This window comes from Dysidea avara, chromosome 8 (assembly GCF_963678975.1).
Source record: "Dysidea avara chromosome 8, odDysAvar1.4, whole genome shotgun sequence".
Lineage (NCBI taxonomy): Eukaryota > Metazoa > Porifera > Demospongiae > Dictyoceratida > Dysideidae > Dysidea > Dysidea avara.
Window position 1 is genome coordinate 33,415,900 of NC_089279.1, and position 22,662 is coordinate 33,438,561.

The 22,662-nt window shown below is 37.0% G+C and overlaps 2 protein-coding genes and 1 long non-coding RNA gene across 5 annotated transcripts in view; 2 read left to right on the forward strand and 1 right to left on the reverse strand.

The window, feature by feature from the left end:
• Positions 1-349: 349 nt before the first annotated feature.
• LOC136263557 (L-methionine gamma-lyase-like) lies at positions 350-8,184 on the reverse strand. 2 transcript variants are annotated; one of them, XM_066058166.1, is made up of 9 exons: positions 7,904-8,183; positions 6,511-6,675; positions 5,410-5,547; positions 4,728-4,900; positions 4,567-4,678; positions 4,399-4,512; positions 1,999-2,133; positions 1,108-1,253; positions 350-518 (listed from the first exon to the last, which is right to left on the reverse strand). In XM_066058166.1, the coding sequence occupies exons 1-9, from the start codon at positions 8,093-8,095 to the stop codon at positions 455-457; spliced, it is 1,239 nt and encodes a 412-aa protein (XP_065914238.1). In that variant the 5' UTR covers positions 8,096-8,183; the 3' UTR covers positions 350-454. The 2 variants fall into 2 exon arrangements, with proteins under 2 accessions (XP_065914238.1, XP_065914239.1); XM_066058167.1 differs by lacking the exon at positions 4,399-4,512 and having other exon boundaries at positions 7,904-8,184.
• LOC136263558 (uncharacterized) lies at positions 7,851-11,035 on the forward strand. Of its 2 annotated transcripts, none has more exons than XR_010704695.1 (4): positions 7,851-7,941; positions 8,825-9,067; positions 10,151-10,237; positions 10,728-11,035. It is a non-coding gene; the product is annotated as an uncharacterized lncRNA (long non-coding RNA). The 2 variants fall into 2 exon arrangements; XR_010704694.1 differs by having other exon boundaries at positions 7,852-8,203.
• A 940-nt stretch (positions 11,036-11,975) lies between these two features.
• Positions 11,976-22,662, forward strand: part of LOC136263575 (mucin-5B-like) — a 36,740-nt gene continuing 26,053 nt past the window's right edge. Inside the window, exons 1-6 of the mRNA XM_066058188.1 lie at positions 11,976-12,249; positions 18,233-18,386; positions 18,702-18,729; positions 18,936-19,127; positions 19,365-19,529; positions 19,704-19,877. Coding sequence (XP_065914260.1) covers positions 18,333-18,386; positions 18,702-18,729; positions 18,936-19,127; positions 19,365-19,529; positions 19,704-19,877 — 613 coding nt within the window. The 5' untranslated portion in view covers positions 11,976-12,249; positions 18,233-18,332. The remainder of the gene's footprint in view (positions 12,250-18,232; positions 18,387-18,701; positions 18,730-18,935; positions 19,128-19,364; positions 19,530-19,703; positions 19,878-22,662) is intronic.

Here is a 22,662-nt window from a genome sequence, read left to right on the forward strand (position 1 = left end):
TGTTTCCATATGGTAGTGAACGTCACTACTAATGTCTGCCACAATACTCACTATTTTTGTGTAGTGACGCTCACTACTAATTTTGTAGTGAACGTCACTACATTGACCACCAAGTAGTGACATTCACTGCAAAATGTAGTGACGTTCACTACAAAAAGTAGTGAACGTCACTACTCAAAAGTAGTGAGTATTGTGGCAGAGCAATTCACTACTAATTTTTTACAGTGGCACCCTTCACTTTAAATTTTGTATTCGTCTGAGGTTAATTGGTCAACTACTTCATTCGCAATTGACGTCATTTCTTCATCAAATGGAATGTGTTAATTGAGAGGGAAATAGAAGTAATCAGTTGTGGTCAGACATGTTAGGTACTTACACAAACACCTTTAACACAATAACACATGTCATAAACCTTTTGTTAAAAAAACAAGAAGAAAATTACAGTAAACACCCATTAAAGGTGTTCCATTGCCTGTGTCAAGTCACTGATCAAGTCATTGACATCCTCCAACCCAACACTACAAAAGAAAGACAAAGATGTAATAGACTAACATTGCTAATTTCACCAGAAAAGTGTTGTGTACTGTAGCTATATGTAAAAGTAGAAAGCTTAGGTAGTTGAGTGACTCGGATGAAAAATCTCATGTTGCTAATTATTTGCATAATGGCTGGATTTGGAGGAAAAGTCGCAGAGTGATCTACAAAATATACCAAAATTTTCCACCACAGAAATGTTTAGTATAGGGAAACATGGTTTAATGCTATCAGATATCATGTTAAGGGATGCTGCTACAATGAATATAGGTAAAGTTAGCTGAATTTCAAAGTGACCAAAGGGTGTTGTTTGGAACATGGGATATGTCATGAATACGCTTTCATGGAACACTTACTTACTTCACAGATAGACTAATAGTATTATCCAATTACTCAAGTAGCCTCTGTGTGTGGTGCACGTGTGTATTGTGTGTGTGTGTGTGTGTGTGTGTGTGTGTGTGTGTGTGTGTGTGTGTGTGTGTGTGTGTGTGTGTACATGCAGACACTCATGTGTGTGCTAGTACACATGTCCCCGAGCATTATAAGTAGCTACAGACATACACACGTGCATACCTCAGTCTAATCAACCCATCAGTTATTCCACCCTTTTTTCTTCCCTCTTCATCCATTAACACTCCAGAGTTAGTCATTGAGGCAGGGTGCTCTATCAAGCTACCTGTACCCCCTAGTGACACAGCAAGTGATATCAGCTTCACACCCTGCATGTCATAAATAACAAATTGTATTAGAAGCAACAGAATAATAATTTCTTATGATACCTAATTAGTATTCTACAGTACAAATGACTTGTGATCACATGTGTATATACTTATATTTGCTTGAGGTACATCCATTTATGGTTTGGAATATGTGAATGTGTGACCTGTTATATCAGATGGCGGGAAGTGACTTTTGAAGCCATCTGACTTCTGATTTGCTGAAACCAAAAGTTATTTTGCTGAATAAATCAAATTACACGGGTATGTATGGAAGCCTTTGATAAGGTCTCCTTATATATGCATGATATTGATATATAAGGAGACCTTATCAAAGGCTTCCATACATACCCGTGTAATTTGATCTATTCAGCAAAATAACTTTTGGTTTTAGCAAATCAGAAGTCAGATGGCTTCAAAAGTCACTTCCCGCCATCTGATATAACAGGTCACACATTCACATATTCCAAACCATAAATGGATGTACCTCAAGCAAATATAAGTATATACACATATGACTACTACAGTAAAACTTCACTTCACAACTAAATAATACCACCTCATGATCATTATCATGACTACATTACACATAGTTCCTAACACAGCAAAGTGGTAGTTAGCATTTGACCTCATTCCATAGGTCCTATAAAAGTGGCCTCGTTATATAAAGTATGAATCTATCTCATGCACTAAGTAATAAATCTACTGCAATGGACTATGTAATAACAGTGATTTTATTCTTACAAACCTCTACTAGTTTACTGCCAGCTTCCTTTCCTCCGACTACTTCAAATGATATCATTCCACTGAAATGCTTCATTTGTTTCTTGGCAATTGTGTGGTGAGGATGAGACTCAAGTCCTGGATAGAACACTGCCTCTACCTGCAAGGTGAAGTGAATGGTAGCAATAGATCACCAACACATCTACACAGTACAAAATGTTATAGGCAAGCTACATATTTGTTTCAACAGCAAGAAGGCAATGTTGCAGAGAAGGTTCTCTTTTGGTACATATCTACCATATAGCGAGATTTGTTTTAAGGGGAAAATTTTTCATGAATTACACTATCCAAAATTTCCAGGATGGGAAGGAGGAAGGGATTATTGTTTCTTGAGGATCTTTTATGCATTTGTAATACTCAAATAATGCCAATTACAAATTTTGAAGGGGAATTTTTTTAGATAGCTACTAATCCACGAAAATTGCAAAAAAAATCCCCTAAAAAATCCCACTATAAAGGATCAAGTCACCACTGCACAGTTGTAATGTCTACCAGTATATACTTTAGCCTTTATACAGTGGGATAGCACTTATAATATTGTACATAGAGTTTGGAGGACTGGAGGTATTTAGTTAACTACTTTTTGGATACCAAAGTGGTTTTTATGTAGCAATTAATTTTTTTTGTGGTTTAACAGCCCATACGCAACAGGCAGACCTGTTACAGGCCTGCCACAGAGCACCGTAATGTCTCAAGCACTTGTAACAGATCTGTTTTAAACAACACCTATAGTACTCACAGAGTTGGCTCCAATTTTCACTACCTGCTGAAACCATGTGAAAACTCTGTGGGATGATATAAGGTGTGTAGTGATACTGTAATGATATATGGTGTGCAGTTTCTGTAGTGATACTCATTTGGTCTTTTAGATGAATATTGTAAACTGTTGAATACCCAGAAAAGAAAGTTATGAAGAGCAATTCTGGAGATAGCAGAATCTTTGACAAAGTTGTATTTACTAGTAACAAGAGTAAATAATGGAAGAGAGAGTATCCAACTGCCATATACTGCATCAAAAATGAGCACGTCAAGTAGAGAAGCCATCCTGTAGTGCTTTCAAAGGCAGTGTTGAATGAAGTAATAAACACCTTCTAGCTCAGACTGTTTGACTTCAAATCATGTCTGGACACTTCAAACAGTCTGAGCTAGCAGGTGTTTATTACTTCATTCAACACTGCCTTTGATAGCACTACGGGATGGCTTCTCTACTTGACGTGCTCATTTTTGATGCAGTATATGGCAGTTGGATATTCTCTCTTCCATTATTTACTCTTGCTAGTAAGTTATCAATGTGGTGGACTGAAATCCTTTTACATCTTTCTAGATACTATAGGGCTTAGTTGCAGAAGTTTACACTAAGATGCGTGAAAGCCTAAATATTGGGTTTTGGCACATGAAGTGTATCTGAAATCCAATTAATTGGAAAAGCCTCTCAATTACATAACAGGCTGAAATGTTGGTAACCTGTTAATGGACACTGTAGGTAATGGTGACACAATAAAGGAAGTTTGAAAATGGTACATGTTTTGCAAAGACAATGTCACACAATATAACATGCTACATGACGTTGAATGTACATATCACCTAGGTAACATATGTTGATTGGTATACCCTAAACTACAGTGAATATAACTTTTCTGCATGATATGTTAGTACTATCATCATGGATGACTCCCTACTCAGTAATAGTTCTTTTTGTGCTACCTTTAGACATGCCATCTGTCTTCTACAGATAGTTCCTTGAAAAGCATCAAGCATACGAGCTCTTCGTGAGTCCCTACTGTATTATCTCAATGGTTGTGTCAACTTTGCACAAGCCATAATTTGTGTACTATGCTTTAAAAGTCTGTGGTGACTCTGCATGTGAAAACTACAGCTCTGTATAACAGGTCTGTATCAGATTTGTGGTGGACCTAATTTCTGTGCTGCAGCAGACATGTGGCAGCTATATGTAACAGTTTCAAATACAGACTTGTCATTAGGGTCTACTGTAACCGGCCTGTAACATATCTGCCTGTTCCGTATGGGAGTGGCCATACATGAATACAAGCCCCACACAGACAAACAAGTGTAACTGTGTAGAAGTATATTCACCAGCTTTATGCTGGTTTGTTACTATTGGGATACTTCTAACCATATTTTTTTAGTATATGTAGTTTTGTCATTTTATCCACTCCTTCAGTAAAACTTTATTAATAACACAAGCGTGGGTGTAAGTGCAAATCATAATGTACCTAACTTTTAGTGAATGAAGTATTTTTCTCTGTTCCTCAAAAATGCAATACTGCCCATCTCAAATTTAAAAATATAATATGATTTGTTTAATCTAGTATGTGATATCAAGTGAAATTTTTTTTGCTCTTACTTTTGGATGTTTCTCTAGAAATCTTGCAATAGCTAACGCATTTAAAGAATGTCGTTCCATTCTAATCGGAAGTGTCTTTAAACTTCTATGAAGTATGAACGCATCAGACGGTGACTGTCAGATAATAAACACTAAATAGCACTTCATCATTACACCATCAGTTCTTACTAAACTAGATCCTAATAGCACCAAATACCAGTGTGCCTTCTTATAAAGCTCCTTATTACAAAATGAGAGGCATCCGGCTGTTATATCAGAATGGCCACCAATGTACTTTGTGCTGAAAAACAGTATTTAAACACAGTGGAACTTTCATCTGTTGTTCTTACCAACTGTGTAGTGATATATGTACTCCATATTTCAGTGGTTGCTGCACATATACTGATCCAAATGTGCCATCAACTACGGTTACTAACTGGGGATGATGTTCAGCTAATTTACCAAATGATTCCAGATCCAGAATCGACATCTTAGGGTTGCAGGGGGTTTCAATATATACCATCTAATAGTGGACAATCTAAAATAATACCACACATATGTAGCAGGCAGTAGAGTGGGCCACAGTTTGAAAAAAAAATTCACAGTGGCATTTGAAGTTCAAATAGACACAGATTTCATTCAGAAGAAGTCTGGGGCATGACTTCAGGAAAAGTTCCTCTAATTTGAAAGCTCTCAGTATTTTCACTGTGTTAAATAAAAAAAAGAAAGAATATACGACTGCTATGGAGTGATTGACTGCTTTATTAGAGTATTTCGATCATCACCATTGCCCAATTAAAGTGGGGAGCCATGGCCTCCATTTCCACTGCTTATGAGCTAGCTAGCTAATTATTAAGTAAACACCTGAATGTATACTTCTTGCAAATGGTGGCATTTTGTTATCAGTATTGATAAGATCACAATGAGCCATTTTCTTGTTAGCCCACAATCTCAAATTACAGTATGTGTGAGTACTTGATCATAATCATTTTGTCGGCTTAATAAAGTAGTGTAGATAAACAGACACCCAACCTTAGTATTTGGCTTGATGGCTTTTTCAAATGCTTCAACACTTTCATTGCTGTCAACCCAAGTGACCTCAACATTGTTGCCTGTTAGTATATCCTCAACTACTTTAATAGCTCCAGCATAAATGGGAAACTGACAGACCTGTGAATACAGAGTGACACTGTGTAAACAGTTATCCAGACCTGTTATCTAAACACCTCAATTGTTGTTTACTTGAATATACGGTACGTACTGCTCAAACGCAACATCATCTCGCAAGAGTGTAAGCAATTAAAAGCTTGCTAATTAAACGGCATGGCACTTGTTTTGCTCATGAGTATTCATCCTGTTTCATTTGGGATGAATACTTGCAAACAAAATGGATGCCACACCCTTTAATTAGAAAGTTTTATTGTTTGCATTCTTGTGATAGAGCATTACTATGTTGGTGTGCACTCTGTCTCTATTAGGGGTTAATAACTCTGCTTATTTTTAAAATATTACTTTAATACTTTGTTCAGAACAATGGTGTTTGGATAACTGAAGGATCGTAATTTATCCTCAAATGTGCACAATTTTTTTTCAAATTTGCTAGAGTAATATTTATAACACAGTGTAGATACGCATAAAATGCACAGAGTACTGCAGAACACACTCATTGTGTAACAAGGCATATGACATGCTCACATGCACTGTACATGACAACAAATGTGCACACAGAAACAAACACTACACAACACATAACTGTACACACACTCACAAGACAGCCCGGGGTTGTTAAACTGAACACTGAACCACCTTTGCACTACTCAGTACCGAGAGCCAGCACACAGAAATCCTCACAGATAGTACTCTGCAGGAAGCTGTACCGTGTCTCATGGGTGAAAGTGTGGGTACTTAAGGTCACACAAGCACGCACACACCAAAGCCAAAAAATCCTTTGGCTACCATACTAAATGGTTATGCTTACCCACCACACACACACACACACACACACACACACACACACACACACACACACACACACACACACACACACACACACACACACACACACACACACACACACAAACACACACACACACACACAAACACACACACACACACACACACACACATCCATACCAGATGGTCACCAGACTTCAGAAAAGTTAACATCACTAATGATATTGCTGCCATTCCTGAAGTAGTTAGCAATGTCCCTCCTTCTGCTCCCTCCAACTGAGCAATGACGTCAGCACAAGCATCCGTAGTTGGATTACCAAATCTTGCATAAAAATATCCAGGTTGCTACAACAACAAAAAACTTCACTGAAAATAATAGAATGTCATTAGCAACAAAGATAGGCCTGAGTCAATAATGCTCTCAGGAATTTCCCAAAAATTTCACCTATTATGTTCTTCAGTGTTCCCATTATGCTTGCATTATGCTCCTAGTTCAACAACATTTCTTACAATTGTCTTGGAACTCTTTAATCAGTGAATTCTCTATTAGAGTGTTTAACTACAAAGCGACTGTTCTATTAGAGTGTATCACTATGTACAATGCATTTAAGTGCAGTTTACGCTGTCCACTGACTGCTCTATATATTCTCATGGAATAAAGCTCCATTGTTTGAAATATCCACACAATATGCTAGTACCATGCAGGTATATTTGACCTAAAAATGTTGCTTTTCTAACCAGTTATGTAGTAGGTGGTGCTTAGAGTATCCTCTGGTTATGTGTAGTCTAGACCCCTCCTCTTGGCACAGTGCTTATTGATCAGAGATTGGCAGAGTTTGCTAGATAAGAGCTGTGAGAGTCTGAAACCTGGCCTCTAGCAGAGGATGAAGCCAACTGTGGTCACACACACTGGCTAATCCAGTACCAGTGTTGTATGTAGGCACAGCACTTATCATCCAGTCAGATACTATAAGTACCCTCTAGGAGATATGTTCTACTGGTGAACTGTGGATAGACAACTGTCCTAGACTATGAGCAAGCAATCTAAAAATTGTGTATGATAGTTACAGCTGTGCTCCGGTCTCATTCTTGGTAAAGCAAAAGTTAAGTTGGAAATTGTAGCTGTTCAAAGGACAAGCACAGTTTGCAAAGTGTATATCACAATCAACACTTTGAATAGCAATTTAAAGCAGAATTTTATTAAGAGTCCAATACAATATTTAGTAAAGTCAAGCGTCAACGCTTATTTTTCAAGTTTGACCAAGGACGAAGATCAGAGCACGGAGTACCATCCCTTCACTGTACCTGTGAAGTACAGTATGTAGCTATACAATTAAGTGTATATCGGCAAACAATATTAGCTAGCTGCATTTCTGCACATGAGACTATAGCTATAGTCTGACCCTCACATTACAAACTCTGCCCAAACTATTCTCGCTTAACCAGACCGCCTATTTTACCCCTGACAGCCAACCATTTAAAACTCAAGAGTGACAACTCACGTGATTATTAAATTACACACATAGCACACGTCACAAGTAACACAACTGCGTACAATCATAGTACAATGTACCGTTTCCGATATCAGTGCTTCTCCCGCAGCGACAGAGGGTAAGAAGTAAATACTGGTGTTGTATATTGGTTGAACCACCGGTAAAGGCGTGGATTTCAACCACTCGTCACGGTGAATGTAACCAGCTGCAATACTGTCACTAGACGGACTTTGTTTAGTTGTTGTTGCTGTCGAAGTTGTTGTGCTACTCATATCGCGACCCTCACCACCAACTACAAAAAGCCTGAAAAGTGCTCCTCCTAATTGAACACTGAAGGGCAGTAATTGGAGAAAGTCTTAGGCGTCTCACGATTAGTACTGGTACAGTATCATTTGACATCAGTATTTCTTGTGTGGAATAAACAGGGAAATTTCGTCTCAGTACTGGGCTTTTGACATGTGGAAAAACTGCTCCACCAAAAGCAAACTGGAGCGGTCAGTGTCCGCCATTTGAATCCCCTAACCGCTCCCCAGCTCTGTGCCCAGCCACCACTTGTCTGTGCTGGCGTATAGGCATGGTTTACTGCTGAAAATCAAGATAGCTATTTTACATCTAATATTTTTCATACTCACCTGAATCATAGATCATGATTTAGGCATATACTACGTAAATATTTATATCAAAGAGAACTGTTTACGGACATTTGCTATACTTTTGTTCATGACAAAAATGCTGACTGGAACAGGCATATATGTCCAATACATTTTGATTGAAAAACCATTAAAAGTATTGTATACTGCCTACCTCAAGTCTGTACAATAACTTTCCGGATGTGATACTTGTAGAGAAACTCTGCAAGTACAATGATGCCAGAAGAAGTCCAATTCATGGAAATTTTGGCATGTCAAAATGGCCCAGGGTAGCAAATTTCCCCATACATTTTGTATTGAGTGTTTCATGGGCATGTAGTAAAAGACGTAATAATGTGCAACATGTGTTAGCTACCTCAGATTCCAGACCAGATTTGGAAAGAGCAGTGAATAGCGATTAAATAGAGCTATAGCAGAAGGAAATCAGGAAATTTAAGCGTGTTATTTTGAGGTTGAAAATCATTTTACCTTTTTCTATGGTGAATTGAATGATGGATATTTGGAAGGAAAAGCTATTTTGACATCTTGACGCCCATCAACCTTCACTACATTAGTGTTACAGTGATACAAAAGCGTTGTGAATTAGTTCTGCAGGTTAGTTTGTGAAAATTATGGTGTTTCCGTGATAAGACAATGTCTGTTCCATGTAGCAAACTTCTTCATAATTATGTTACTAGTAGCCAATAATACACAGATCACCGTATGATGTCAGGGGCTTATACTGTAAGACAATTATCCCAATAAAGCAAGGGCTGAGCTTGAATGAATTTAGACTGCTTAGTAGTTAGTACCATAGGTGATTCTAACAGGGGGTCATGCCCCCCCTGCTGAAAAATATCTTTGGGAAAAGTTGCAGTATGGCTAGATTGGCATTGCATATTTTAGGCTGTTTTCAAGCCTTCAGATTGCAAAAATCCTGTGGGTTGCACCTCCAGAACCCCCTGAAATTCTGCTGTACATTACAGCCATGCAACAATAGTCATGCTATTCCCTACTTGCCCCCCCCCCCCCCTCCCCCCTCCTGTAGGTCATGTCTAGAATCGCCACTGGTTAGTATTGCGAACTGTGACTTACAAATCAACTGCAAATTGTAATGGTGTAATAGAGCAGTCAGAGATTCTGTCAGTGGCTACAACTCAATACATGTAGACACTGGTGCTGGTTACCCGTAGATTGTACAGTATTCTAGCTTGTGTACCAGTGTATGGAAGTAATTCATTAGGCGTTTTGACATGTGGTATTGGTTGTTGCAAAATTAGCTGAGCAGACCGAGTTTTCAAAATTGGTTCTCCCAGACCAAGTAGACAGGAATCCAGTTAGCACTTGTATGTAGCTAATAATAGCCCGTGTCTCCTGTAAAAGGGAAATTTATGGTCAAAGTCTGTAAGATTAGAAGGGTGATACCTTGCAAGTTAGCAGATTTTTGCTGTTTGCATGTGCGTGCGTCTGTACGTAGGCACTTGCATGTGTGTGTGGGACAGGATGATTGCTAACTACTGTCATTCATAATGCCTCCTCATTATATAGAGGGCATAAAATTTTATTTCAATTTTACATTAACGATGTCACTATATAAACCATGTGTGAAGCTCTGTTAGTGAAGTACTACATGCATGTGTGTTCTATATGCAAAATGTTTACTGTTAATATCATATATAATGTAATTTTTATTATCAGATCACAGCTTTTGTTTCTACCAAGTTCTACTTCAGCATTCTACTTTAATGTTGAAATAGCCAGCTCAACTGATTCTAATTATGAAAGGTAGTGTCTGTGATCACATAAATGCTTGCCTGTATTATGTGTTGTGTTGCTGGAGGGATTCTAAGAAATCCCTTAAAATTACCCTCAAGTAAGTGTGAACAAATTTGTGGTTTTTCCAAGAAATAGCTAACACTGCACTCTTGCCTATAGAAGACATGCATTATGAGCATATGTTGAAATGCCAGGACAATATGTCTTATAATACAGTATGTGTCACTATTACCAGCCGCCGGACAGTGACTATTCATGTTAAGTTAGAGGTTAGCAGTGTATATAGTGTACAGTGAAATTCCTTACAGGACACTTTTGACCATGTATCCTTATTAGTGAGGTGTCTGTGACGGTACATTTAAATGGGACCATGGACAAGTGCCCTAAGTAGCAAGGTGCTGGGTGTCTTAATTCCAGGGGTCAAAATGTGTGATAAGGGACTATAAATTGAAGTGTGGTGTGATACCGGGTGTGCAATAGTATAATTACTGTAATTTAGGAAACAACTCTTGTAACATTGTATGATGAAGTAAGATCAAAAGCTCCAGAACTGACTGACAAAGGATTTAAGTTGAATGTTGGAGTGAAGGAACTACAGTACTCTCATACAGAAACTGTAACTACAACTGATAGTGTATATGTTACCTATACCACTAAGGGAGGAACTATATAGCAATTTGTAACAAGAATCATGATTGTGTGATATTACAGTATATTATAAAGGTGTTTTCACTTGATATTTTTTTATTTCGCATTAACTGTAACAATGATCACAATGGTTAAACAAAGGTATAGTGATTCTAGGTGAGTACACAAGGGCTCATTTTAGATTGCCGTCACTGGTAAACACTGTGATTTCTTAGAAATTTATTATTATATATATAGGGTGAATCTTGCTAGGTTTGTTTTAGATAGCCTTTCTATAGATGTGGCTGTAATTGGTTCATGAATACTTTGTGTTTATCTTTTGTGGAACTTGTCGGAGGTATTCAGTTTTGATTATTAAATTGTGGTAGGCAAGGCATAGTAAGCTAGGCACTATGTAGTTCACGCTAATCGAGGTTTCATTCAACCTTCATAGCATGTATAAATATATAACTGTTGTTTTATATACTTGTAAAGTCTGCTAGGGGTAGGAACAGTATCCATGATCCACTTTTCTTCATTATGTTCATGAATAATGTGTCTAATGCTGTTATTCAGCTACTCTTTGCCAATGAAACCAAATGTTTCGGGTACAATAGGATGCCCCTGATCAACAACTGCTACAACAAACTTTAAGCTGAAGTACAACTTTCAACAACATACTTTTTCATCCATCTTAAAGATGCCTTAAATCAGACATTTCATACTACCTATACCATCAGTGGTAACCAAGCACTCATATAAAGACCTTGTAGTTACACTAAGTGATAACCTCGAATGGAAAACCTACCATCCATGACTTTAAAGCTTACAGCTTTGGGTCTTATATGGAAAACATAATGTAGTATGTCTAACCACATGAATAAAGCCAAAATTAATTATATATTTTATCAGATTTTAACTCATGTACTGCTATCCCATTTGGCTAATTGCAGACAACAATCTGGAACATCTTCAGAGACAAGCTACAAAGTGTACTGATAAAGGTCTTCACCTACTGACAATAGCTACCCCTCACCATAGATACCCTCAGTTTCGTGCTACATACTGCACTTACTATCAAATGGGCGTGGCTGAGCGTATGTTGGTAATGCGATAAGTGGGCGTGGCTCACGAAAGAGCTACGCGATAGCGTTTATAAGTTTCCACGTCGTCAAACGAACAATTTCGTTTCTCACGTGAACCAATCCGGGTCAGACCCGGAGAAAATGTGACCCGGATGACCCGACCCAGTTTCAACGCTGGTTTGAAGAACTAGTGTGGTGGTTGGATGCAATGGTTCAATTGTAGTTAATGTTCCTGTAAAGTGCAGGAAACTGAACTAGTATCCAGATTGAGGCATCAAATTAATATTATGCATTAATCAAGTGAACACTGTAAGTTAAACCATAACACTGCTGTAAAATGCTGAATTTATTAATTCAACATAGTAACCTTTGATTAAACTAATACCTGTTGACTATAAAGGGAATCCCGGAACTACTTACAAAGCACTGAGTCAGCATAATATGTGCATTATTATTTAAGTGGCAATTGCTAGAGTTAACAAACAACATTATTATATGTTGCCCTTCACAGTATCAGCAGTCCATATAAATGCCACAAATTACCTTGTGGTTTGCATGAGTTCTTGATAAACACATTTGTAGTTTCCTCGTTTTGATCATAAAACCACTAATCATGTACAAAGTAGGCATAAAAACAACTATGGATATGTAATTTATAAGGTTTCTAAAAGTACCTCAGGATTCCCCTTGTCTAAGATATGTACACAGTAAGCAAAAGTGGTGGTTTTTCAGAGAAATTACATCATTTTCTATAGTAGTTGTAGCAGCCATATATAGCTACTGTAAGCGATTAGTTCCTCCTAATTGTGCTGTTGTCAGACTGTGAGCGTAACTATAACTATACATAGTCTGTCCATGCATAGTCCAGTACATAGTCCACAGTCAATGTTTACACCATCCTTACAGGATGTGGTAATTCTGCTATACTACTATATATGGCTACACACTGTCTGTGTTGTGACTAAACAATGTGATCACTGTAAAGATGTCATCCATCCACATGTTAATAAAGTCTCTATAAAGTGGATGTCTGTACAAAACATAGCTGAATGCATAGTGCAACTTGGTTCTTTACTCACACTGTTGAACAACTTTGATTTTTATTTTTAGAACACAACAAATACATTCATGACTGCATGTTGTAGAGTTGCAGGCCTGCATGCATGGATAACAATATTCTTATGATTTCCAAGGAGCATTCCATTTCCTCCCTTGTTAGTTTTGTAAAAAAATAGTTGCATTTTCGTGAAGCGCTACTGTACCGTTGAACCCAGTCAACAGACAATGCAACTGCTCAGTTACCCAGACACACAAAGTCAAAGGTTTTTCAATACCACTATGCTTGTCATATATGAGCGATTATCTCCTCCTAATGATGCTTCTGTCAAATTGTGAGGGTAATTTTGCACAAAAGTAACTAAATAGTGTGAACTACACTATAAAGATGTCAGCTGACCACATGCCAAGTTTCATTAAAGTGGGTGTCTTTGCAAAGTATAGCCGAAATTATTCATCTATTTGGAGTCTCTATCTTACCGAAGACATTGATGCATTAGAGAAAGTGCAGATGTGGGCTACAAAGTTGATTAAAGGCTTTTCTCACAATCAGAAATTAAAATCACTAGGCATGTACACTTTATTTCATCGTCATCAATATGGAGATCTTATTGAGGTTTCAAAATTTTGAATGGATAATATGACATCAACCCAACTGTACACCAGCTGTTACTACCAATACTAGAGGCTACCATGTGAAGTTATTTAAATCACATGCCAGGTTAAATATTTGATCAATTTTATTTTACACAACAAGTTATCTATCATTGGAATAACTTAGACAAGGAAATAGTCTCAGCAAACACTATTAGTTCTTTCAAAGCAAAGCTAGCTTGACAATTATAGGAACACGACAGGACATGGATATGAACAAAGGCTTACAGCCTAACAATATTTTATTGTACCCCTGTATATATTGCATATCCATAACGCTAATAATAATAACAATAAAAATGTGTAGTGTAACTTCTTTACTGACACTGTTGAACAACTTGATGTTATGTTGAAGTTTTATTTTTAGTTGACTGTGGTAGGGTTGCAGGCATGCATGCATAGATAACAATATTCAAATGTTTTCCAAGGACCATTTCATTTCCTTCCTTTTTGGTTATGTAAATTATAAACACTGTTGAATCTAGTCAGCAGACAACGTAGTGCTCAGTTACCCAGATACACAAAAATATTTTTCAAGTTGTAAGGATCAGGCTCCAAAGTTCATTGTGACATGTGCTATGGGTCTGTAGTATTTATCTGCTAGATAGCAATGATTTTTACAATTTCAAAAGGAGTAACATTATGGCAATAGAACAACTCAGTAGTAAGAGTATGAAGAATCCCGTACAATAAATTTTACTCCTTATGTGATGAACACAAAAACAACCTGTAAACTAGTGCCTGTGAATTGTTTTCTTTCTTTATTTGCCAGTTTTTAGGTTAACTATTAATAAAATATGTAGACACATTATGCAGCAGTACAAAGAAGCACAAAAAACTGAAGAAAAAAACACGGACAAACAAATGAATTGCCTTAGACTTAAGAAACATAACTAAATTGTTATAAAATTTTAAAAATTTACCCTCCATCCCTGCCACAACTAAATTGCAAGTACAAGTACAACAACACGGGAGTGTACCCATGAATTAACACTTTTATGCTATTAGTGAAAAGGAAAAGCAAGACAAAAGTAGAGTCCATGGTGCATACAGTACATTGTACCTCCTGTATTGTACTAATAAGGTATATACGCCTCAAGCTCAAGCAATGTCAAACATTGAAGAATCAACCCATAGTTTTAGCCATTCTTGGGTTATGCTTATTTAAAGGCACCAGTTAGTAGTAATGATCATTACAAATTTTAATTAACCAAGTTATTGAAATCGTGTAGCAACTTATCGCAGTTTTTGTCACTGAGAAAGCACTTTTGGGCTTGACTTGTCTTTACCCCAGCTGTAACTATTACGAACATTGGTGATGTAGTTGTTGATTGATTTTATAGTAGAAAAAACATAAACTTATATGATCCTTATGTGGTATAATAAACAGGATGCATAGGAATCTTTTCACAATAACATATATGGGCACTGCAGTATAAAATTGACATCTAGGCCTGATATGTGTGTGTGTGTGTGTGTATGATCACTTATACCCGGATTATATCTGAGCAATAAAATGTATTATTTAAAATGCATTGTGTAACAGATTTCTTGTTAATTTCTGTGTTATTAATAATGTGTTATAGTGGATTCGTTAACACTGTAGACAGCACACCTGGTACCTTTACCTCCTTATTGTCTGTATTGACAGCATTCGTGATATTGTAATGTTACATATACACTGTGTCCATGTCATCAGTTCAATTAACACATACTATACATGTCAGTTTACAGGAAATTGTGAAATTAAATTTAATATAAGATCATATTGTGGTGGAATTCTTTCTCTCTGTGGTACTATTATTGAAATTAAAATTGTTGGTACCATTTCCATCCATGTCTGTTGTGAAGTATACAACAGTAGTTGCTGAATTGTGCACATGTCACAATCACAGTGGAATATTAAGTACTTTACACCAAAATGACCTGTTAAAGTAACACTGAACTAACAAAGAGTGTGATAGTATAGTGGCGTAGTCCACAAAATTAGCCAAATCACGTATTTTTCATAAAGAAACTTTTCACATATACAGTACTCCTCATCATGACATGTATTTTTGATATAGTTCCATTGCAGATTTGACCTCTGAAGACCTTTATAGCCAGTTCTGTACAGAGATTTTACTATATCTTTCTTTATTACCCTGAGAACTTAATTGACTTGTTAAAACATGGTACCAAAGTACGTAAAGGTCTTGAAGTTGGTTTTTATTCGATGTTAATAGGTAACTCCATTTTGAAGTGATGATCACTTTTAATTAGCTACAAAATACTAACAAACTATACACTCTCTGTGGTGTAAACATGTGGTGTGTAGGAGATGTGCCTCATTGCACTGTTGAGACTGTGTACTTATTTTAGCAAATATTTGGTTGATTTAACAACTTCCACGAAATGCTGTTGTTATTATAGAAGTGCTAACATTACTAAACGATGGTTGGTTTATACTTTCAGTGTAAGTTTAGTATCATAGTATAGCAGCAAAATGTAAAAATTGTTCATAAAAGCATGAAACGTTCCACATAAGTAGTACTCCTCTTGACATGTATTTTTTTGATGTAGTGCCATTGCAGATTTGACCTTTGATGACCTCTATGGCATTTTTGCACAGAGATTTCACTGTATCTGTCTTTATTACCCTGAGAACTTAATTGACTTGTTAAAACATGGTACCAAAGTACGTAAAGGTCTTGAAGTTGGTTTTTATTTGATGTTAATAGGTAACTCCATTTTGAAGTGATGATCACTTTAGTTACTGTAGCTACAAAATACTCTGCCCTTGAGGTATAAATTATCCATGGGGCAGGAGTGGGAGAGGGGGGAGTTAAATTCATTGGTAATGTAAATGATCATAACATTAGGATGAAATTGCCTAGTAATTCAAATAAAAACAAACCAAGTTTTTTTTCATTTAACAAGGCCTTTACTTTGGTACAGTGTTTTAACAAGTACCTCATACAGGGAAATAAAGACATAAATTAAATTTCTGCACAAAACTGGCTATAAAGGTCTTCAGAGGTCAAATCTGCAATGGAACTATATCAAAAAATACATGTCATGAGGAGTACTACTTATGTGGAAAGTTTCATGCTTTATGAAGAATTTTTACACTTTGCTGCTATACTATGATACTAAACTTACACTGAAAGCATAAACTAACCACCGTTTAGCAATGTTAGCACTTCTATACTAACAACAGCATTTCGTGGAAATTGTTAAATGTTAAATCAACCAAATATGTGTTAAAATAAGTACACAGTTTTAACAGTGCAACGAGGCACATCTCCTACACATCGTGCTGGTCACTGTAAAGTGCTACTAATATAAATAATAATAATCACACAGAGTGCATGCTATGTACAACACATTTAGAGCACACATTTTTGCTATGTACACCAGGCCAACATTTATAGCTAGCTATATACACTAGTACAGAATAATTAGGCAAATACATCAAGAGAGGAAGTCACACATGGGGTGACCTTCCTATGTTTCTTTATGCTGTGGTAACAATTACAGTTATCTACCTACCTACGTATTGATTAAAGAGTCCTAACAGTGGGTATATGCAAATGCCGATGATGCATTGCTAGTGGGAACTGACTTACTCTTTACTAGTTTTGTTTGATTGGTTTATTATGGACCTGCTATGGTGGTTATCCTTCAAGCAATGTTGATTTTATTATATAATTGGTGCTGAATAATAAAGTAACACCGATGGATGAATTGAATTTGCAAACTTTATAGCATGTACAAATTGAGCTGGATTCTGAAAAACAGCTAAAAATTGAAAGTGGATATTTCCTCAAGGGAGTTAATGTTTCAGCCAACCAAATGATTAGTTGTGACTGCAAAGGTGTCAATAATGGACATGCACATGTGGTTCTATTACAAATTCGGAAAGGACGGCATGGACACTGTACGTTTATGGCTTCCCCATAGGAAATGTATGGTGAAGATTTTGATTGGCTGTAAATATTGTGACAGACATTTGAATGAAAAGATTTTGAAATTTTAGTAGGTCAAGCAGTGCTGCGAATGAGCCAAATTTCAAGATCACGTGTAATAGTATCCATGAGTTATTAAACATTTTTGAGGATCCAGCTCAATGCGTACATACTATAGTTTCAGTAATCATTGGTGGTAACATTTATGCTACTGTAACATATATACAATGAAAAATGCATATATAGTACCCCAAAAAATGATTCCAAAAACCTTCCACATGTACACATACACTGTACTGTACCACTGTGTTAAAAATCTGTAAATGCAGTTGTTTACCAAAGAAATGGCAACAAATTTTATTGTTTTTCTTGCAAGTAATTGCAAACCATCAAATTACCACTGGTGATCATGAAACATGTGGCATGTGTAGTCTAGACATGTGTACACATGCATATAATGCTATGAAATTTTGTTTACTAAGAAATGATGAACGTTCACTGTTTTTTTTTTTCTTTTTTTGCAAGCAGACCATCAAATTGCCATTGGTGCCGATCACGAAATGTGTGGCATATGTACACATGCATATAATTCTATGAAATACCACTACCAATGGATACAAAATTTGTTGTTACAGGTCACTCTCACCTCTACACTATAAAAGAAGGTTCAACAAACTGCTGATCATATATTGAATTGACGCCTGTGAGTGCACACTGAGTGTGATAAAAGGCACCATGACAATGTTGGTTACTACTATAGTAGCCATTGCAGTATGCTCCATTGCTGCAGTAAGTACATGTGCACTGTTGCAATCATATATGTGACCGGATTTGCGAAAAGGTACCTTTTTCACACATTTGACATACCAGCAAACAAAATGTCATAACTGTTGACTCCTTGCACTGATTGACTTTCTTTTTGTATCAAAATGTAGCCACATAATGTAGGCACACTCATGAAAAATTACAGATACGTACTTGCAGTGATATGAAAGTTACAAAGTTTGGAAGTTGAAAAAATGGGTCAAATTTTATGTGTGAAAAAGGTACCTTTTCGCAAATCCAGTCACATATATGTTACATGGTGCTCTTTTCATTGTTTAGGTTCAAGGGCAACGTACACATTATGAAGGTGTGCATCTGAATGTTTTTGTGGTGCATTTAGAATACAGTTACTTAGCTAGCTACCTATAGCTTTATTGAGGATTTTTATTTGCAATAACTGCAGGTATCAATAGTAGCAATTAAGATTACATGTACACAGTAGTGAAGTACAGTATATGAAATGGAAATTGTAGATTGTATAGGCAAAATGCACAGAACTGTCTTATTTTGCAGCTAAAGGTTGTCCTAATGTTGTCAGCTGCCCCAGAGGACATCAACGCAGAGTACATCAGCCAACTGGTCAGGTGTACTGTGAGCCATCGTGTGAAATTGATAATGGAGGATGTCCAGCTGATAAAATGTGTTCACTAAAGAGTGTGGAGTGCGAATCATGTCTACCTTGTCCACCTACTGTAGAGTGTTCAGGTTAGTATTCACTATGTATATACAAACTAACTATAACTGCCTCGTTAAAACATCTATAAGGTATTGTAGGACTGATCATTAATAGCAGCACAGAAGAGTGCATATAATGATGGTGCAGTGATAATGGTTGTGATTTTAGTCAAAATTCTTTATGCACCGTATACAAATCTCTGTCAATATTTTATTGTGAACATATATTGTGCCATACATACGTATATCACTTTGTTTACTTTCTAGACCCAGATCCTTGTTCTCAGCCTGCTGATCCTGGCACATGTGACTGTTTTGTTCCTAGCTACTTCTGGAACTCAACCAGTAAAAAATGTGAACTGTTTTCCTATAGTGGGTGTGGTGGAAATCTGAATAGGTTTTCTGATCTCAACTCATGTAGCCAGAAATGTGGTGAGTATATTAGTATAGCTGTATATATCAACAATTGTTTTGCAAGACAAAATAAAATTCAAAATGGATTCCTTTTGTATTTATCCAGGTGTATGTGTACCTAGACTATCCTTGTTTTTGCAACGATATAAATATTTTACTGCATAATATGTTGTGTATTGTATTGTGCATTAGGTCCATCTTGTCCACCTGGGATGGTGTATAAGGAGTGTGGACCAAACTGTCCAGAAACATGCGACAATAACTATGATTGTCAGATAATTGGACCCTGTTCCAGTGGATGTTTCTGTCCAGATGACAAAGTTTTGTCAAGCAACGGAACTTGTATTGATCAGACTGAGTGTCCTGGTAATGAAATTTACTGCATGTTCATAAACCTCAAGTAACTCATGATAAAGCCATATAATTATGGACTTATGGTCTAGGTGCATGGCACAAAGATAACTCTACACAGATGCTAGCAGCATCAAGGGGGTATAGCTAGACAATAATGTACCAGAATGATATATATAGAAGCTATATTGAAATGTATCATACAGTACGATAGTAACTGTATAGTAGGGACCACATAGGAGTGGGCATGGCCCACGAAATAATATCACCCAAAAATCAGCCTCAATTTTCCTTACGACGATGAGGCAGTATTGGTGAGGTAAAACTAAGCCCAAACAAGCTTTCAGATCGACCAGAAACGCTTTCAACGGAATTTAAATTTTTTTTTATTCAACGGAATTTTCTACTGACTAAGTAACTGACTGACTGACTGATGCCTTCAGACAAGCGTAACCCGATAACGGCTAAGGCTACGGGCTTGATTTTTTCACTGTTCGACGTCGCTTCAACCCGACAGGTGCCTTTTGGCATAAGGTAAGCGCGGGTAATTTCGGACAGCTGCTAATTCCGGACACTTAGATCGTTCTCAACAATGGTAGAATCCCTCGGCCTATAATTTGGTATGCTAATGCAGTGTCCTATGGCCTATCTACAAACCAAAAATTGAAGCGAATCCGTTATTCCATTGCAAAGTTTGACGCGAATTTGTAGCGCAATCACGGGTAATTTTGTTCAAAAACTTTGAAAATGTTAATCTAAGGCCCCTATTCGGTGATTATTAGTTTCTCATCCATGCAGCCTTTCTAATTATTATGATGCGGGCGGGAGGGTATTACCATTATGCCATTATTTTATAATATTAACACACTGATGTACAGACCTTGTCCGATTGTCTTTCTTTCTTACTACAAACATTTGCTTCACCAGCTGATTCTACGTTTCGTGATTGCCAACTGTTTTTAGACAGTCAACCGAAAGCCTGAAGTCGATAGAGCACGAGTGCAACTGGCACTGCAGCAATTTGCTAAGGAAAACAACAGTTCTCCTGGCGATATATAGCGCATTGCCAGTAGCGTTCATCAACAAAAATTATAACAGTTTGGTATCACGTGTTCTTCTGAGCATGCACAGAGTAAATAATGGCTTACCATGCGGTAGCTTAAGAAGGATGCAGGCGGTGGATGAGAAACTAATAATCACCAAATAGGGGCCTAACCTGTCAGCCTAAGTTCATATTTTTGATTTTCAAAGATTTATAGAAAGGCCATACCCTCAGCTAATTGCACACCAAAAACCGTAAGAATCCATGTAGCACAGGCGGAGTGGCAGTCGATTTATCAGCAGCTGTTCGGTTGAAATACAAAGAAAATATTCGCGAATTACACAAACTTTTAAAAATACGCACTGCTCCTTTCTCCCAAATGGTATGAACTTTCTACTTGATTTATAAGCTGCAGATGAGTGGTACTTTAGTCTGCATACTTGTAAAAGAGAATTGGTAACCTGTGGAAGGCTCTACTTGCTTGTTTTTCGAAGTGTCCGGAATTAGCCCCACATTGCCATTTTACACGCTGTTAAATTTTGGTTCATAACTCCTCAGCAGTTCATAGTATCGAAACGAAACTTGTACTGCAGATGCACCATAAGATAGGCTGTACAACGATTCCTAGAGTTTGTCTTAACGCGTTGTGAGTCCAATGTTAGATCGCTTTTATCAAAGAGTGTCCGGAATTACCCTCATTACCTTACCGCAGTACGTACAATGCATTCTTCATGGACTTACCAGTGTCCTCCTTTGTGTCCCATTCATCTTTGCTGACAGGGAAAGGTGTCGATTTGGCGCGAGCACGTGATGGCTTCCCTTTGAAACGGAAATCGTCCGTATTTTTCATCGTGGCTATTTTGATATGCAGAGGTACTTTTCAAACAGTTCTTGATTCGTACTGCTGTGTAACTGGTTGAACATAGCCGACAGCGAAGCGTAATGGATACTTCACTTTTCAAACGATAATTGATATAGCTGGAGCGCGCGGTGCCTTTTCAGTGCGGTATGCGTGGGTTCACCAGTCATAATAAAATTATTTACAAAAAAAAGTTAACAAACAAGTAGCTACACGGAAAAATTTGGAATTTTCAACTATAGAGTAGGGACCATAGCACATCGATAAAAAGTACTGAAACAAGTTGGAGTAGCTAGTCCATGATATTAAATCACTGTAAAACAATAAGAAGTGTTATATCCCTACTGTGCATTTCTGTATCTTGAGCACAGTAGGGATATAACACTTCTTATTGTTTTACAGTGATTTAATATCATGGACTACTCCAACTTGTTTCAGCACTTTTTATCGATGTGCTATGGTCCCTAACTGTGCTCAAGATACAGAAATGCACAGTAGGATATAACACTTCTTATTGTTTTACAGTGATTTAATATCATGGACTACTCCAACTTGTTTCAGTACTTTTTATCGATGTGCTATGGTCCCTACTCTAGTTGAAAATTCCAAATTTTTTCGCGTACTTGTACAATTACAGTTTATAAAGGTATATTTAGAGCATATTTCAGCAACAAGAAATGATTATAGCAGATTATGTAATAGCCATATTGCATTAGTTGGTACCGTGGGTACACAGAGTTTAACACCGTGCTGGGAAGCCACATAATTGTGATGAGGTTAAAGGTGATGCTCAGTTAGTTGAAAGCCATGCAAAAGAAGCCAAAAGGTTCTCACAAAAATTTGTGGTTTTTGCATTAAATGATGATTATAATATTATTTACAAAACTGATGGTAATAAT

Bases quoted from the DNA above. Each gene is read 5' to 3' on its own strand.
- LOC136263557 (XM_066058166.1), bottom strand. From the start codon at position 8,095: ATGAGTAGCACAACAACTTCGACAGCAACAACAACTAAACAAAGTCCG. The intron at 5,548-6,510 runs GTATGGATGTGT...CTGTATTCACAG, and splicing joins TGAAGTCTGGTGACCATCTG to GTCTGTCAGTTTCCCATTTA. The intron at 2,134-4,398 runs GTAAGAGCAAAA...TTCACCTTGCAG, and splicing joins TTCTAGAGAAACATCCAAAA to GTAGAGGCAGTGTTCTATCC.